Source organism: Physeter macrocephalus, chromosome 15, assembly GCF_002837175.3.
Source record: "Physeter macrocephalus isolate SW-GA chromosome 15, ASM283717v5, whole genome shotgun sequence".
Lineage (NCBI taxonomy): Eukaryota > Metazoa > Chordata > Mammalia > Artiodactyla > Physeteridae > Physeter > Physeter macrocephalus.
The window spans coordinates 78890646-78905635 of record NC_041228.1 but is presented as its reverse complement, the minus strand read 5'-3'; the positions used below and the strand labels follow the sequence as shown (position 1 = coordinate 78905635).

Below are 14990 nucleotides of genomic sequence, written 5' to 3'. Positions count from 1 at the left end.
ATTTGGTAATGTAGCAGGATACAAAATTAATGCACAGAAATCTCTTGCATTCCTATACACTAATGCTGAAAAAACTGAAAGAGAAATCAAGAAACACTCCCATTTACCACTGCAACAAAAAGAATAAAATACCTAGGAATAAACTCACCTAAGGAGAAAAAAGACCTGTATGCAAAAAATTATAAGACACTGATGAAAGAAATTAAACATGACACAAGCAAATGGAGAGATATACCATGTTCTTGGATTGGAAGAATTAACATTGTGAAAATGACTATTCTACCCAAAGCAATCTACGTATTCAATGTAATCCCTATGAAACTACCAATGGCATTTTTAACATAAATAAAACAAAATGTTTCACAATTTGTATGGAAACACAAAAGACCCCAAGTAGCTGAAGTAATCTTGAGAAAGAAAAATGGAGCTGGAAGAATCAGGCTCCAGGACTTCAGACTATATTACAAAGCTACATTAATCAAGACAGTATGGTACTGGCAGAAAAACAGAAATATAAATCTATGGAACAGGATAGAAAGCCCAGAGATAAACCCATGCACATAGGTAACTGTATTTTTTATAAAGGAAGCAAGAATATACAATGGAGAAAAGATATCCTCCTCAATAAGTGGTGCTGGGAAAACTGGACAGCTACATGTCAAAGAATGAAATTAGAACACTCCCTAACACCATACCCAAAAATAAACTCAAAATGTATTAAGGACATAAATATAAGGCCAGACACTATCAAACTGTTAGAGGAAAACATAGGCATAACACTCTATGTCATAAATCACAGGAAGGTCCTTTTTGATCAACCTCCTAGAAAAACAGAAATTAAAAACAAAAATAAACAAATGGGACTTAATTAAACTTAAAAGCTTTTGCACATCAAAGGAAACCATAAACAAGACAAAAACACAATCCTCAGAATGGGAGAAAATATTTGCAAATGAAACAACAGACAAAGGATTAATCTCCAAAATATACAAACTGCTCATGGAGCTCAATATCAAAAAAACAAACAATCCAGTTAAAAAATGGGTGGAAGATCTAAATAGACATTTCTCCAAGGAAGACATACAGGTGGCCAAGAGGCACAAGAAAAGATGCTCAACATCACTAATTATTAGAGAAATGCAAATCAAAACTACAATGAGGTATCACCTCACGCCGGTCAGAATGGCCATTATCAAAAAAGCTAGAAACAATAAATGCTGGAAAGGGTGTGGTGAAAAGGGAACCCTCCTGCACCACAAAAAAGCTAGAAACAATAGATGCTGGAAAGGGTGTGGTGAAAAGGGAACCCTCCTGCACCATTTGTGGGAAGGTAAATTGATACAACCGCTATGGAAAACAGTACGGAGGTTCCTTAAAAAACTAAAAATAGAACTACCATATGACACAGCAATCCCACCACTGGGCATATACCCTGAGAAAACCATAATTCAAAAAGAGACATGCACCACAATGTTTATTGCAGCACTATTTACAATAGCCAGGACATGGGACCAACCTAAATGTCCATCGACAGATGAATGGATAAAGAAGATGTGGCACATATATACAACGGAATATTACTCAGCCATAAAAAGAAATGAAATTGAGTTATTTGTAGTGAGGTGGATGGACCTAGAGTCTGTCATACAGAGTGAAGTAAGTCAGAAAGAGAAAAGCAAATACTGTATGCTAACACCTATATATGGAATCTAAAAAAAAAAGGTTCTGATGAACTTAGTTGCAGGGCAGGAATAAAGAAGTAGACATAGTGAATGGACTTGAGGACATGTGATGGGAGGGCGAAGCTGGGGCGAAGTGAGAGTAGCATTGACATATATACACTACCGAATGTAAAATAGTTGGCTGGTGGGAAGCAGCCGCATAGCACAGGGAGATCGGCTTGGCGCTTTGCAATGACCTAGAGGGGTGGGATAGGGAGGATGGGAGGCAGGCTCAAGAGAGAGGGGACATGGGGACATGTGTATGCATATGGCCGATTCACTTTGTTGTGCAACAGAAACTATCACGGTATTGTGAAGCAATTATACTCCAGTAAAGATCTATTAAAAAAAAAAAGAAATGGCTGTCACTGGGCACTGTTTGATCAGAGCCCATTTTTCAGGGTTAATTACTTTGGCTTTTTCTCTCTCTCTCTTTTTTTTTTTTTTGTTACAATAATTACCTTTTGTGGTTTCAGGAATTTATGAGGTTCTCTTTTATATTCAGAAAATAGGATCCAACCAGGATAGAATTCTGCAAACTGTTACAGTTGTGTGCAAATGCAGGCCTGGAAGAAGGATTCTGTACCAGGTGACAGTGTAGGGTGCCACAGTGATCCTATTTTAACAACCACGATGTCAAACAAGACAATTTTCGTGGGAAGAAGGTTCCTAAAACTGCCAGCATCACAAACTCTTCCTAAAAGCCGACTGGGGCACTGTCTGCCTCTTCCACCCTTATCATCAGTGGTTTGGCTTTGCAGTTGGGGCTTGGCTGGCAGTTTGGAGGCTGAGACATGCAGGGGTTCCTGTCGCCTGGGACAGGCGTATCAGCTCCACAGAGCGACCCCGGCGCAGAGCAACAAATACACACAGCAAGTCCGCTCTTTGAATTTTCGAAATGTGCCGATTTAACAGTCACTTTTCTGACCAGAAATGTGTTTTAAAAAGAGAAGAGCATATATCGATAAGGGAAAATACCTTCAAAGTTTACTCATCCTTGTTTGATTCATTGTTTGGCTCCAGCAATTAATAGAACACGGAGAATATAAAGGTTAAAGGCAGAATTCTGAGGAACAAAAAGCATCTACCTGTGCAGATGAAAAGCCTTCACTCTACAACCATTTACTCAAGTAATTTAAGCAGCTTTAACCATTATAATATCGGCACTTTTATTCTTGTAGGACAGCCTAGACAAAGAATAAAGCACCAAGAAGGAAGATAGTTTAGTATTTCTCCAACAAGCTGTATATTAGAATATCCCTTTAAAAAGAAGGAATGTATTCAGGTTTTAAAAAATGAATTTAAAAATAACCAAAGTTACATTTGAAAGGACCCTACATCATTCATTTATGTACATAATTTCTGCCTGTGATTTTGGAGAGCTTGGCATTTTCTTTATATTTTTGAGGCAATGTGTTTTTCTTTGTTTAAGAACCTCATTTGTTTAAAAATTGTTTTTGAGTGGTTTTTGGCCACCAACTCTTCCTGGGGTTTACTTGGCTGAGATTTGTCCAGAAGCTAATTCTGATTCTTCTGTCAAAGGCTCGATGCACTGTGCGCCCTGCCCTCCTGAAGGCCTGGCACACGGCACAGGTGGCAGCTGACCACGCCGGGGACGGGCTGAGCTTAAAGGGAAAAGAGAGCTAGAGCCTGTGCTCGCCGAGTTTCGGGTTAGAGTTTAACCTGGGCCATCTTCCGCTGAAAGCAAGGGTAACATCTCTTCTCCAAATAAGCCCGGGCACTCTCCTCCAGCTGGCTTCAGCTGTCTAGGGAGGAAAATAACTTCTTTTAACAGCCCTTGGCGTGGACCGGAGTTACAGGTCCCTGTGACCGCAGGAAGCACAGGCTCGCTCTGAGGGTCACTGTTACTTTGGAGTGTCACAACCTGCTCCTCAAAAGGCAAGACACGAAGGATCTTTGCTCTTTGTTTTCCTCAAGGCATCATAAACACAGATGTCTACTTCTCTGCGTCAGTCGGCGAGGAGAGGTTATTAGAGAAATGTGATTAATTTCGCGAGCTCCAGAAAGCTGGGGGCTCCATAAACTTCACAGAATTTGATTTTGGCTTTGAATTTGGGCCCTGTGTTCTCAAGACGCCCCCGGGGCCCTGTCTTGTCGATTTAACGGATCCAGGTTTTGGGAGGCATCCTTCGTGAAAACTACAGCAACTCAGACCCCCTTAGGCTATACGACAGTCACAGGTACAATGGTGAAATTTCATGAATTTTGCCAGTGTTTTACAAGGGGCTGTGTGATGGAACACGTCCTACCATCTTTGCTTCGAAGGCAGTGAAAAGCTCCCGTTGTTCGGCGTGATTCCAGTGGCAATCTCTCGCCTCGTGCGCCAGAGTCCCCAACACAAAAAGAGGTTTGGAATCTATCGAGCTGCCCCCGACCGGCTTCCTACCGCACCCCTGGCCCAGCGCTGGCGCCCAACCTGCAAAAGCGCCACCGTCTCCCTCCAAGGTCCTTCCTCCCCCCACACTCACTGCTGCCCAGGTTCTCTTCCCGAGACGAGGGGGGCCGCGCTGCAGGGCCGGGGGCGAGTGTGCCCGGGTGCGCGCAGGCAGCGGGCTCTCACTGTGAGCCGCTGCCCCCCTCCGGGCTCTTGGCCGGCCTACCTTGGCAGGCAGACTCTGCGGTTTGTTGGAGAGGATGTCTGCGGCTTCCCTGCAGCGGGTGGAGAGGTTCAGGATGGCAGCAGCTGCCGCTACGTGGGTGTCTTCGCCGCGCTGACCGTGGCTGTGAGAGCTGGCACGGCCTGGGCTCGGCGTGTGAGCGCCCGCACTCAGCAGCCGGTTAGGAAATTTCCCTGGATTGGAAAAATGCTTCGCTGTTGAAGAGAGATTTGATTAGCAATTGCACGTACGTGGATTTAGTCATTAGATAGATTTGTTTCCAAGACAGAACTTCCTTGCATGAAAATACGTGAAGAATAAATTAAAACATGCCCCGTTCTCCCCGGGTACGTTAAACGAAGGTTATTCAGAACGGTTTTCACGGAAGTTCACAGATCAAATGATGTGACTGCGGGGAAAGAATGCCTATTCTCTTAATATTGTTTTGCATTTCCACGTCTTAGGACAAAAACTCCAGAACTCAGGTTAGCGGGCGGGTGCACTGGTAGCTGCAAAACCCATCAGGGACTAGACAGGCCTAAGGCCGGTACGTCCACAACGCCGTATGCGTGCGGCCCAGTGATCCCAGGGGAGAGAAACGGACCTTTCGTATTTGTTTTCATAATAACAGTTTTTACTTAGCCATGGAATTGCACTGTTTTGCTATTGGATGTGCAGGTTTGTTTCACGCTTCAAACAGCGTGAGGTTTTCTTCCTCCAACTCAGGGGGACGGAGTTGGTGGCGGAGGCTTTCCTGAGCTGGCACCTTCATGCTTGGTACGGGGCGGTGAGTGAGAGATGCACAGAGCTTCCAGGGGCACGGAAGGGCGCTGCAGCGGAAAGGTAGCGTTCTCAGTGCTACCGAGAACGAGCGCTGCTTTATGTGCTGTTGTGGGTACCAGGGTGTTACGGAGAGAAGTAACGTGCTTCTCTCCACTCTGGGTATTTGTAAACGTCACTCAGGGACCAGGAAACACACCCGGCGTTTAATGTGGGCCAATACAAAGGTAGTTATAGCTGTTTCACCGTAAGTAGTGTTTACTTTAAATATTTGATCATTATGTTGCACGAAATAATTTAAAACATTACCAAATGTTATTCCTGTAGTTATAAAAATATGAAAATGTCACTGAATGTGCTACATTTTTAAACCCAAATCCATATTACATGAGTATATAGAACACTCTTCTTAGTTTCACCTGAATTCAACATATATGTATGTGTGTATATTTTGTGTATACATCCCAGAACTATATCTATATCTATATTTATACAGATAGATACAAAACATTGTGTGTGTATATTTGTGTGTATAACTTTCTTTCCTGAATCTAACAGGTTGTCAGTGGTTACTTATGTTGGCTGTACCTTATTTTTAGTAAGAACAGGTAAACTATCTTCTGGAGTTTAACGTACTTCTTGTTGGTGGACAAACTCCTTTCCAGCTTGTTTATACACTGTTAGGTTTTATACGACGTTCATGTTATTTACGAAAGGTGACCACAACACAGAAGGGAGAAGCATCCTGTGCTCCTAAGAGCACTACGTCTGGGTTAACTACGTGTGAGATCAAAGGGATGCCAGGGGTTTGCACAACGCTGTAAAAAATTCACGGGCTATGGAGGACTCCAACTGGGGGATTATTTTGCTTGGCAGAACTCATTCCTGGGTTTATCGCCAACATTTACTTTCTAACCTTTTCATTAGACTATTCAAGGACGCTAAACAACTTGAAGAAACTGTTAGTAAAAACACCAAGTTTTATGCGTTACAGTGTCTTTGTGTTAGCATTAGAGAATTGACACATTTTAAATGTTTCTGCACTAATTCTTAAATTTGTGGATGAACGTCTCCAAAGCCACGCGTGCTTTTTTTTTTTTCCTAGTACAACCTTGATTTCTGAATTGTGAGTTTCTTCTTAGACTTTTCACTTTTTCTCCCACCTTCAGTTTGAACACTTTTGCTGACGTAAGTAGTATTTCCATATTTTCACCTATTATATTTCTTTAGAATGACCGTATTTAGATTCAAAAATGGCACCATATTTGTAAAATAATTAATCCACTATTTACCATACTCATTGTAACTTCATGCAAGATCAGTAGTACTGATTAACTTACTATTGTCACCCTTATTTTATTTCACTGTACGATATATTTTCTCTCCTCCCAGCGGTAAATAGTATATTACATATTTAAATACATGCCCCTCACCCAACACGCACATACACAAGATGCATTTTTTTTGGAATAAGTATTAGAATTTGAAGCTTACATTCAGGAAGTGGTGGTGTTTTTCGGCCTTGACCTGTTTGTACGAGGGGATGTTTACCAAAAACCTGGGCATCAAAACTGGCATAATCGAAAGGTACTTTTCCAAATTTCTCTTGCTCTTTTGACGCCGTCGCTCTGGGAGAGATGATGGCTTGTGATCGGAAATTGAATTCGATTTGCTTCACCAAGCTTGTCCTGCAGAGAGAGGGGCAGAGCTCAAAAGAAATAGGATGACACCGCTGGTGAGCATCCCAGCATCAGAAGTTAAAGCAGGTCAGGCGTGCCACCCCTGGAGTGTCCCACCGAGCCACGCACTAGGGAAAAGGGCCGTGGTCACACAGCACGGGGTGGGGTGAGGGACAAGGAGGCACTTCGGGCCCTGGGTGGCCTCGGGGAGGCTGCACATTGGTGTGTCCGAGTCTCCCATCAGTAAGAGAGAGAGTGCCATCCTCCATTCATTTATGGGGGTGCTGAAGGAGCAGGCATTTGACGTCTGCTTGCACTCTGAGCTACTCGGAGCAAAGTGCCATGGAACTATCATTAGGGCACCGATAAGGTGTGCACATCCTGCTACTCAGGACTGTTCATCAGAGTAGCGGTGAAAAGTCACGACTGGAACTGGTGAGGAAATGTCATTATATTCTGTCCAGCGCAGCTGGCGGGGCCCTGACGCCTAACACCCTGTCGGCAACCAGAAGCTGGATTCCTGAACTGTGAATTTCTTCTTAGGCTTCTCATCTTTTTCCCCACCTTCACACTGAACGTTTTTGCTGCTTTAAGTAATATTTTAAATAGTATTTCAAAATTTTATCTATTAAATTGCCATTGTTTCAATATGAATAAAAATTACTGTATTATAACAGCTATCACATTTTTCAAAAGAATCATCTTAATCCAAGCTAAATGTGACTTAAACATTCCTTCAGAATTACCGTGTGGATTAAACAAGGGTATCATATTTGTATAGCACCAATGCCGGCCGAGGAAAACACAAATGCTGTCGTGCTGTGGTCTAATGCTAAAAGAACACAGATAAATATACTTTCAGAATTTAGCAATATCAAAAATACATATTTTTCTTTTGTTTTTCGCCAAAACATACCTTACTCATCAGAATGTCAAAGTTTTGATGATGTTTCTTGGATTAGGTAAAAAACTTTTTAGCTGCTGCATCAAAATATTTGAGTGATTAGTTGAATTTGTTATTGTATATATAACTTGGTTTATACCCCTAATATTGCAACAGTGTTCTAGTCTAAAATGATACTTCTCTTTTAAGAAATGAGCAAAATGAAACTTAATGCTATTTCTGTGTTTGATAAATTACCTACTTAGGGAGAAACTAGAGAATACAGTACTGTAATACTAACCAAGAAGCTTGTTATAAGATTTTTAACCCGTTATTCAGTAATTCATGATCTTTGCTTGATTTATGTTCCTCACTCATGTGATTTTGACTCTTGGCAAAGTCATGACAATGTGAGTCTTTTAATTAAACCTACAGAAGCAAATATTAAGGGACACCACGTCTTGAAAATGTTCCTAATGACTGTTTTTCATTCCAGTGTCTCGGTAACAACAATGAAGATCTGGTCACCTGTTGTAATCCCCAAATCACTTTTCTTACGTATATGATTTTTGTATTAATAAGTGTGTCACCTCACACTGTGTCCTCATCCATAGTTTATTATTTAGGTGTAAGTAAGGTCCTCCAAACTACTAGAGACTGTGAAGGACCTAGGACCAACAGGAGGTATTTTATCCATAGTTATCAATTTGGAATGAATTTTTGCTTCAGAGAAACTGTGCGCATATCTGGAACAGTGGGACGACCATATAGCATCACATATTTTGAGTGACGAGGGATTATGAGGTGGAAAGGGTTGCGTCAACCATAAGGGGGCCCCTACCTGACTAGTGGGAGGGCTTGTGCTTAGCGACACAGAATTTGATTAACCTATGTTATCGTAGACTTTACATTTTTTAGATTCATCCATATTATGTGACCTCTGCGTGCAGATTAATTTCAGGTTAAACTTCTGGAGGGTCTAGCAGTTCATTTCAGTGACAGCATGATTAGCTGGCCCAGCCTCTCAAGTGGACACTGGTGGCTGTGCGTTGGAACGAAGGTGGCCCACGGTGAGCTGGCACCTGGGAGGAGAGGGACCCTCTGTGTAGGCGCTCGGCGTGCAGGGAGTAACGGGAACCCCAGGGGAGCATCATACCTGTGACCCTGCTCAGGACACGGCCCGGTTTTGGCAGAATCAAGCTGACTTTTGTCCTGGGACATTGCCAATTTTTCAGCTGCAGCAATTGGACAACCAGAAAGACTGTTTAAAAAAAAAGTAGGCGGATCTGAGTTAAAAAGATAATGTAATTTGCTCTGGCACCTACCTCACAGCATCCTTGGCAAAGCACCAAATGTTAAGTTGTATTAATAGTTTACTTAGCACCATTCTCATCCTAAAGGATCCCAAAGGGTTTTGCAAACTACTGTGTCAACGTTTGTCCCCAAACCTCATCTCAGAGGTGATAAAAAAACAAACTCATTTTGAAAATCAAAATATTATGTAAGGGAGGGATAACTAAATTATTGAAACTTCACGATATTTTAAGTAGAATGCGCTCATCCAACTGCAACTGTCCAACTATGGATGTTAGCACGATAATTCTAGGATAGCTTAGGGTCTTTTGCAAAATGTTAGGGACTTGATTTTATATCTCAGTTTAAATGGAGAGCACAGAATGTAAGTTTTCTGGCAATATGCCTATGAGCCAACTGGTATCTCATGACCACATAATCTATACATGAAACACATAAACGATCAGCATTTTCACCAAAAATATTTATATATATGCAATATGTTTGTATGTAATTGCACATGTGTGATTTTAAGTTAGTTGCGAGCTCAGTGAAATAAATCTCAATGAGATGAAATGACGTTTATCTTCAGTAATCTGAAGCTCTTGGGTACCGTTTTCATGTGCATTGGATGGGATTCAAGATAACCCCTAAGCCACTCTCTCCAAGGTCAGACAGCTCTGGGGCGTGGGAGGTTCAGAGCAGAGACCAGGCTCTCTGTGTATCGCTATGTAAGTATCTACCCCCGGTCTTCAAATATGACATTTTTCGTTGGCCTACTTGTCTGCTCAATGAAAACTTAGAGAGGAGTAAATAACGAGGTATTTTTTTATTTTTTACTCTGCACGCATTGAGAATATTTGTCACCTATGTCAAGTGCTAACATATCTGATGCTGATCCAGCAATTTTGATAACACACGGCAAGTTCCTTGCTTTCTTGGTGGAAAGTTTCTCTCGAGCCTCATCCCAATTACCTCCTGTGCGTGTTGCGGTTGCTGTTCACATGCCCTCGTCCTGTGCATCCCGGGGTGGGGCACTTGAGCACATTTTCATGCATGGCAAGAACTAAGCACAAAATAGCACATAAAAGAAAAGAGCAATTTATCATCGATACATCACACACCAACAAACTGTCTCCACTTTGCATTCACAGGAATTCAGTTATACATCATCCACCACGCTCCCTCCCTCTAGGTCTTCGGGTTGAAGTAAATGAGTCCTTGAGAACTTCAAACATTAAATTCAGCAAAAGCCTGTTTAAATCAGTTTCTCTAAACTTCACGTATGGTTAAGACGACTTCAATGAGCCGTTCTCTGCTGATATTTAACCGAAACTGAGAAGCTCATAACCTTCCTTTCACGTTGATGTGCTTTTCCTTGGGGGAGTGGACGGAGGGCATCGTTTGCCAAACAGTCCTCTCTGTCTCCCCCCCACGGTGTGACCACAGTCTCCTTCATCTCCTAAGAGCTGTTATTTTGTGTCCTTGTCGGTCGCCGCCCAGCCCCCGCCCCCCTGCCGTGGGCGGCTGGTGAAGGCGCAGGCTGAGCGGACACTCAGGTTACCCGTGTGACCAGGACCGGGTCTCTGAGAAGGCTGACGCTGAGCCACTCCCGCCACTGCGGGCTGTGTGGCCCAAGAGGCGTTGCAACGAGCAGCCTCAAAAGCGCCGGATGGAACGTGCAGGTATTTCAGCACTTCGGAGCAGCCCTGGCATCTCCTCTCCCTCCAGTTTCTGCGCTCACGGTGGGGCTGTGAGTGGAGGAACCAATGAGGTCTGCTCTCACTCGGGGCCCTCAGCAGCTGCAGGACGTCCTGGGTGACATCTCAGACCCCAGGTGTCCCTGCCTGCAGACGGGAGGTGGGGGACAGCGGTGGCGCACGTCCTGAGTTTAGGGGATGCACGGAGGACGCAGGTGGGAAAGGACCCTGCTGACACAGGGCATTAACCAGGCCCCTTCTTTTCTGCATATTCTGATGCTTCGACATCAGGGTCCTGCTGACCCTGGAGGGATGGCCCCTCCCAGGGCTCCCTAATTCTTCGAGAGAATAAACATTTTTCACATGCAAACCAACCAGTTGGAGCCCACACCCGACCTTCTCCTCTATCTGACTCTCACACTTCAGGACACTCTCCACCTGCCCTCACCCCCAGGGCCAGGTCCCAGACAACCACAGACAGCGCCCCCGAGGCCCAGAGCCCACTGGGAGAATTCCAGCTGGCCAATCTGAGGCCAGTTCATTCACTCAGCTCCCTCCCACGAGAGCTCAAAAAGGCTCTCGCTCCCAATTCACCCCCCCCCCCCCGCCCCACCGCTGGTCCTGGTGCTTCCCCCGGGGGCCCTGCCTGGCCCGAGGGGCTCCCTCCTCTTGGAAACTGTGAGGAGCACATCAGGTTTTCAGTGTCAGTATCTCCTGATCTACTGGCCTCACTGTACCCCAGGTTTCCCCTTAATACGCTCTGTTTTAAACACCCAGCTACGTGGAAATTGCCTTGACAACAGAGGGAGAAAACTTGGTATTTCCGTCGCTGACTCCAAACTGGAGGAGGAAGTGGGTAACTTGGTGGACTTCTTTCAGGGCCGGGCGGTACTCACTCTCCAGGGGAACCCGCACTTTGTGAGGGCACCCTGAAAGGCTGCGGTGGTGAGGGTACAGCCCCGTCACGTGGCCCGTGCCGTCGCACCCAGGGATGGGGCACTTGGTCTCCCGCTTTTCAGGCCTCGGTGAATCTACAGAGGAATGAAATCGAGAGAGACATCTGGTTATTCCTCTTCCCTCCCCTTCAGCAAAGTGGCCTTGCAGACCACCTTCTCACTCGGTTCAGCCTCCTCATCCTAAACAGCCTTCTCACATCGCCCTGAATAAGACCCTCAGCTAAGACCTGCGGGAGCAGAAAGCATGTTTTCAATTTTCTTGGTTTCTTAAGCAGAGGCTGACGCAGGGCAGGGGAGTGCTGAAACACAGTGACGGTTTTAAGTTGTCATGTCACAGATCACCGTTAGAGCCTCATCATGAAATGTCAGCCCTACACCAGAGGATGAGTAGGCTCTGGAAAAGGAGAAAAAAAAAAAGAAAAGGAAAAAGGAAAGCATTTATTTAAACCCAAACGATCTCCTATGGAAGGAATCTGGAAAAAGCCAGATTCAAAGATCACACGATGAAGAAGCCGCCGCATCTGAGGAGGGCCCGTCCGGGCGGTCCAGTGGGTCCTGGCAGCAGGTCCAGTGGCCCCGGAGTTCTGGGTTTGAGCAGCTGTTCGTAGCCACGTGGGGAGGCTGCTCCAATAATTGTGAGCACAGGAGTCCAGAGGGCCATCTCGCGCCACACCCGGCCACTGGGCAGTGCTGTGAGGGCCCAAGATGCCCAGAGCCCCGTGGTTTTAAGCTCTGGATCAACGCGCAGTAGCTGCAGAGGAGAAGCTATTGGTCTCACTCCTAGTGCAGAAATGGAAGACAGAGGCAGCAGGAAGAGGCTTGGCAAGAAGACGTTCTTGCAGGAGACTTACAGAGGATGGCAGCACACAGGGTGGGGGCCGCCTTGAGGGGTGTGCCGGGCGCTGCCAGGAACATGGGCTGCGGGCAGAGGACCAGGCGCCGCAGCAGAGGAAAGGGACACCTTGCGACCCGTGCTGCGGGGCTGCCTAGAGGGGGCGGCTGAACACAGCTCGGGGTCTGAGTTTTCTGGCACACACACTGCTGGCTTAGAGAGAGGGTTATATAAATACATACAATAGGTGAGGACGAACATGGATATGCTCATATTCGTGATTGAGAGGGTGGATAAGCTTACAACAGAAATGCATCCTTAGGGCCGAAACTGCCCCCCTAACTCGTGCGTGGAGTGACATGTCAGGCACCGGGGCCAGCCTGCCCCTCACATTCAGGGCATCTAGAGGAACCAGGACCAGAGCGGGCGAGGCGGCCTCAGAGCGAGGATGGAGGCCGGCAGGCTGCAGGCTTCTCCCAACGCCAAGTATCAGGAATCACGAACACACGACGCTGAGAGCGAACATAAACCGTCTGTACCATCCTGCCGCAAGAAAGCTGCGGGCGATGGGTGCGGGGCAGGTCCTGGCTGCGAGCGCGCCGAGGGCCCGTGTGTGCCCGGCTCCAGACGCGGCGCCGAGCGCAGGGCAGCGCTGCCGATGCGACAGACGCCCCCAGGGCGGAATTCTGCGGGGGGCGGACGTGCCGCCGCGTTGCCGCGCCACCCCGGCCGTCGGGCGGGGCAGGCGGTACAGCAGGTGGTACGCGGGGCAGTTACCTGGGGACGTGGCTCCGGCCAAGGGGGTGGGGCCAAGGACCCGCCCCGTTAGTGCGCAGCCGGGGAGGGCGGGGGCGGCAGCGAGCGGATGCGCGTCTCGCGTGGAAGGGCAGGACCCGAGTAGCTGGCGTGGGCACTTCCCGGGACGGGATTTAACGCCACGAGGTGCAGACTGCACTCTCTGCTGTAAGAGACGAAGGTGCCTACGAAGGGTTCTGACGTGCTGCGTGATTCTGCGGGGCTATTTTTTACTTCGTCCAAAAAGGCCGCCCAATTTCAAGTCCGTTTGGGCACCTAATGTGCGTAGAACGCTGGTCGAAGCCCCCAGTGTTTGACTTTGCGGTACAGCAGAAACTAACGCGACATTGTAAAGCGGCCACACTCCAACACAAATTAATTTAAAAAAAAGAATATAGCAAGAAATACAGATCAGTTGAATAGAATTTTGACCGGAACTACTTCTCATGATCCATGGGAACTTGATGTGTGAAAAAATAAATTTCTATTCAATTGGGAAAAAAAAAAAAATCCCCGATGTTTGATTAACGTGGAATCGGGAGGGGCTGGGCGCTGACACCCTGTGAGAGCGACTTGGAAAGAATCAGGAGGAAGGAGGGGTGATGTGAATTTTGACGGGCTTCCTCCCTTGTATCTGGTCCAGGTGAGGCCGCATTTCTAAACCACGGTGAGAGGTTTGGCCACACTGTCTGCGGGAAGCCAGGGAGGGTGTGGGAGATAAGGCAGGCTGGCACCCGACCAGGTGTGGGCTGCCGAGTGTCCGTCCTGCGCTGTGTCTGCCAGCCCCTCCTCCGCGGGGAGCAGAGATGCCCCACGATGCTCTCCGGGGCCGGCGCCTGTGCCCGACACGAGCTGGAGCTGCAGCTACGGGGGAGCTCTCAGGCCTGCCCCTTCCTCTTTAATTTTCTTTGCTGGACGCTGCTTAATGAAAACGACCTTATGCTCTGGTGACCTGGCGTCCTGGTTTGCCTGGGACTGTCCTATTCATACCTGATGGACTCGTGGGATCGTTCCCATGGCCCCCCTTCACCCCGAAAGTGTCGTAGGCTGGAGGATAAATTATATGGCGACTCTAGTTAGACTAGGGGGACCCAAAGTCTCCCTATTGCTGGGTGGCAACAGGATAGCAAAACTTGGTAACGTTAGAACTGCCGACTCCTCGGAAGGCTTGGGTGAAACGGTATTTTGAACTCCTAGTGTTCTCTCCCTGAGAGCAAAGTCACGCGCCCAAGGTGCCCGGGGGTTACTGCTTACTCGGGAGCATGGAATACTCACAAGAGAAAAAAGCGCCTCTTACGCTCCCACACCAGGGACGGAAGCAAGAACGTGAACCCTCACATCCTCGGGATGAAGCCTGGAGGCCCCCGCAGCCGGCTTCACTGTTCTGCCTGTTTCTTCCTGGTCTAGTCTGGAGCTCCCTGCGTGGACTTTACATCCCAGGCAGGACCTCGCCCTACACACAGGCTACGACTGTGGACTCATCCAGTCCCATTAGCGATTCTCTAAGTCTCCACCGTGCACATTCTATTGCCTTGTTAATTTTCGTAAACAAAAAAACATTTTGAAAGTTCTGTAAAAATGACCAAAGTATCGCCAAGTGTTTTAAGCTATGGCACAAATAATTAGTGTCTCCAAAGACTGGATTTCATTGGCTGAAGGTACTATCAGTTGCAAGATGAAACATCATTTTGTGTGCTAGTAAGGAAGGAAAAACGATTGAAAACTGAATAATG

At 46.6% G+C, this 14990-nt stretch overlaps 1 protein-coding gene across 1 annotated transcript in view; it reads right to left on the bottom strand.

Annotated features, from left to right (window-relative positions):
- The window catches only part of ST18 (ST18 C2H2C-type zinc finger transcription factor), a 72302-nt gene that overhangs the window by 47395 nt on the left and 9917 nt on the right, over positions 1 to 14990 (bottom strand). Inside the window, exons 4-8 of the mRNA XM_024127023.1 lie at positions 11571 to 11705; positions 9950 to 10040; positions 8838 to 8942; positions 6614 to 6807; positions 4343 to 4554 (exon numbers count right to left, since the gene is read on the bottom strand). Of these exons, the coding sequence (XP_023982791.1) occupies positions 4343 to 4554; positions 6614 to 6807; positions 8838 to 8942; positions 9950 to 10040; positions 11571 to 11705 (737 nt within the window). The remainder of the gene's footprint in view (positions 1 to 4342; positions 4555 to 6613; positions 6808 to 8837; positions 8943 to 9949; positions 10041 to 11570; positions 11706 to 14990) is intronic.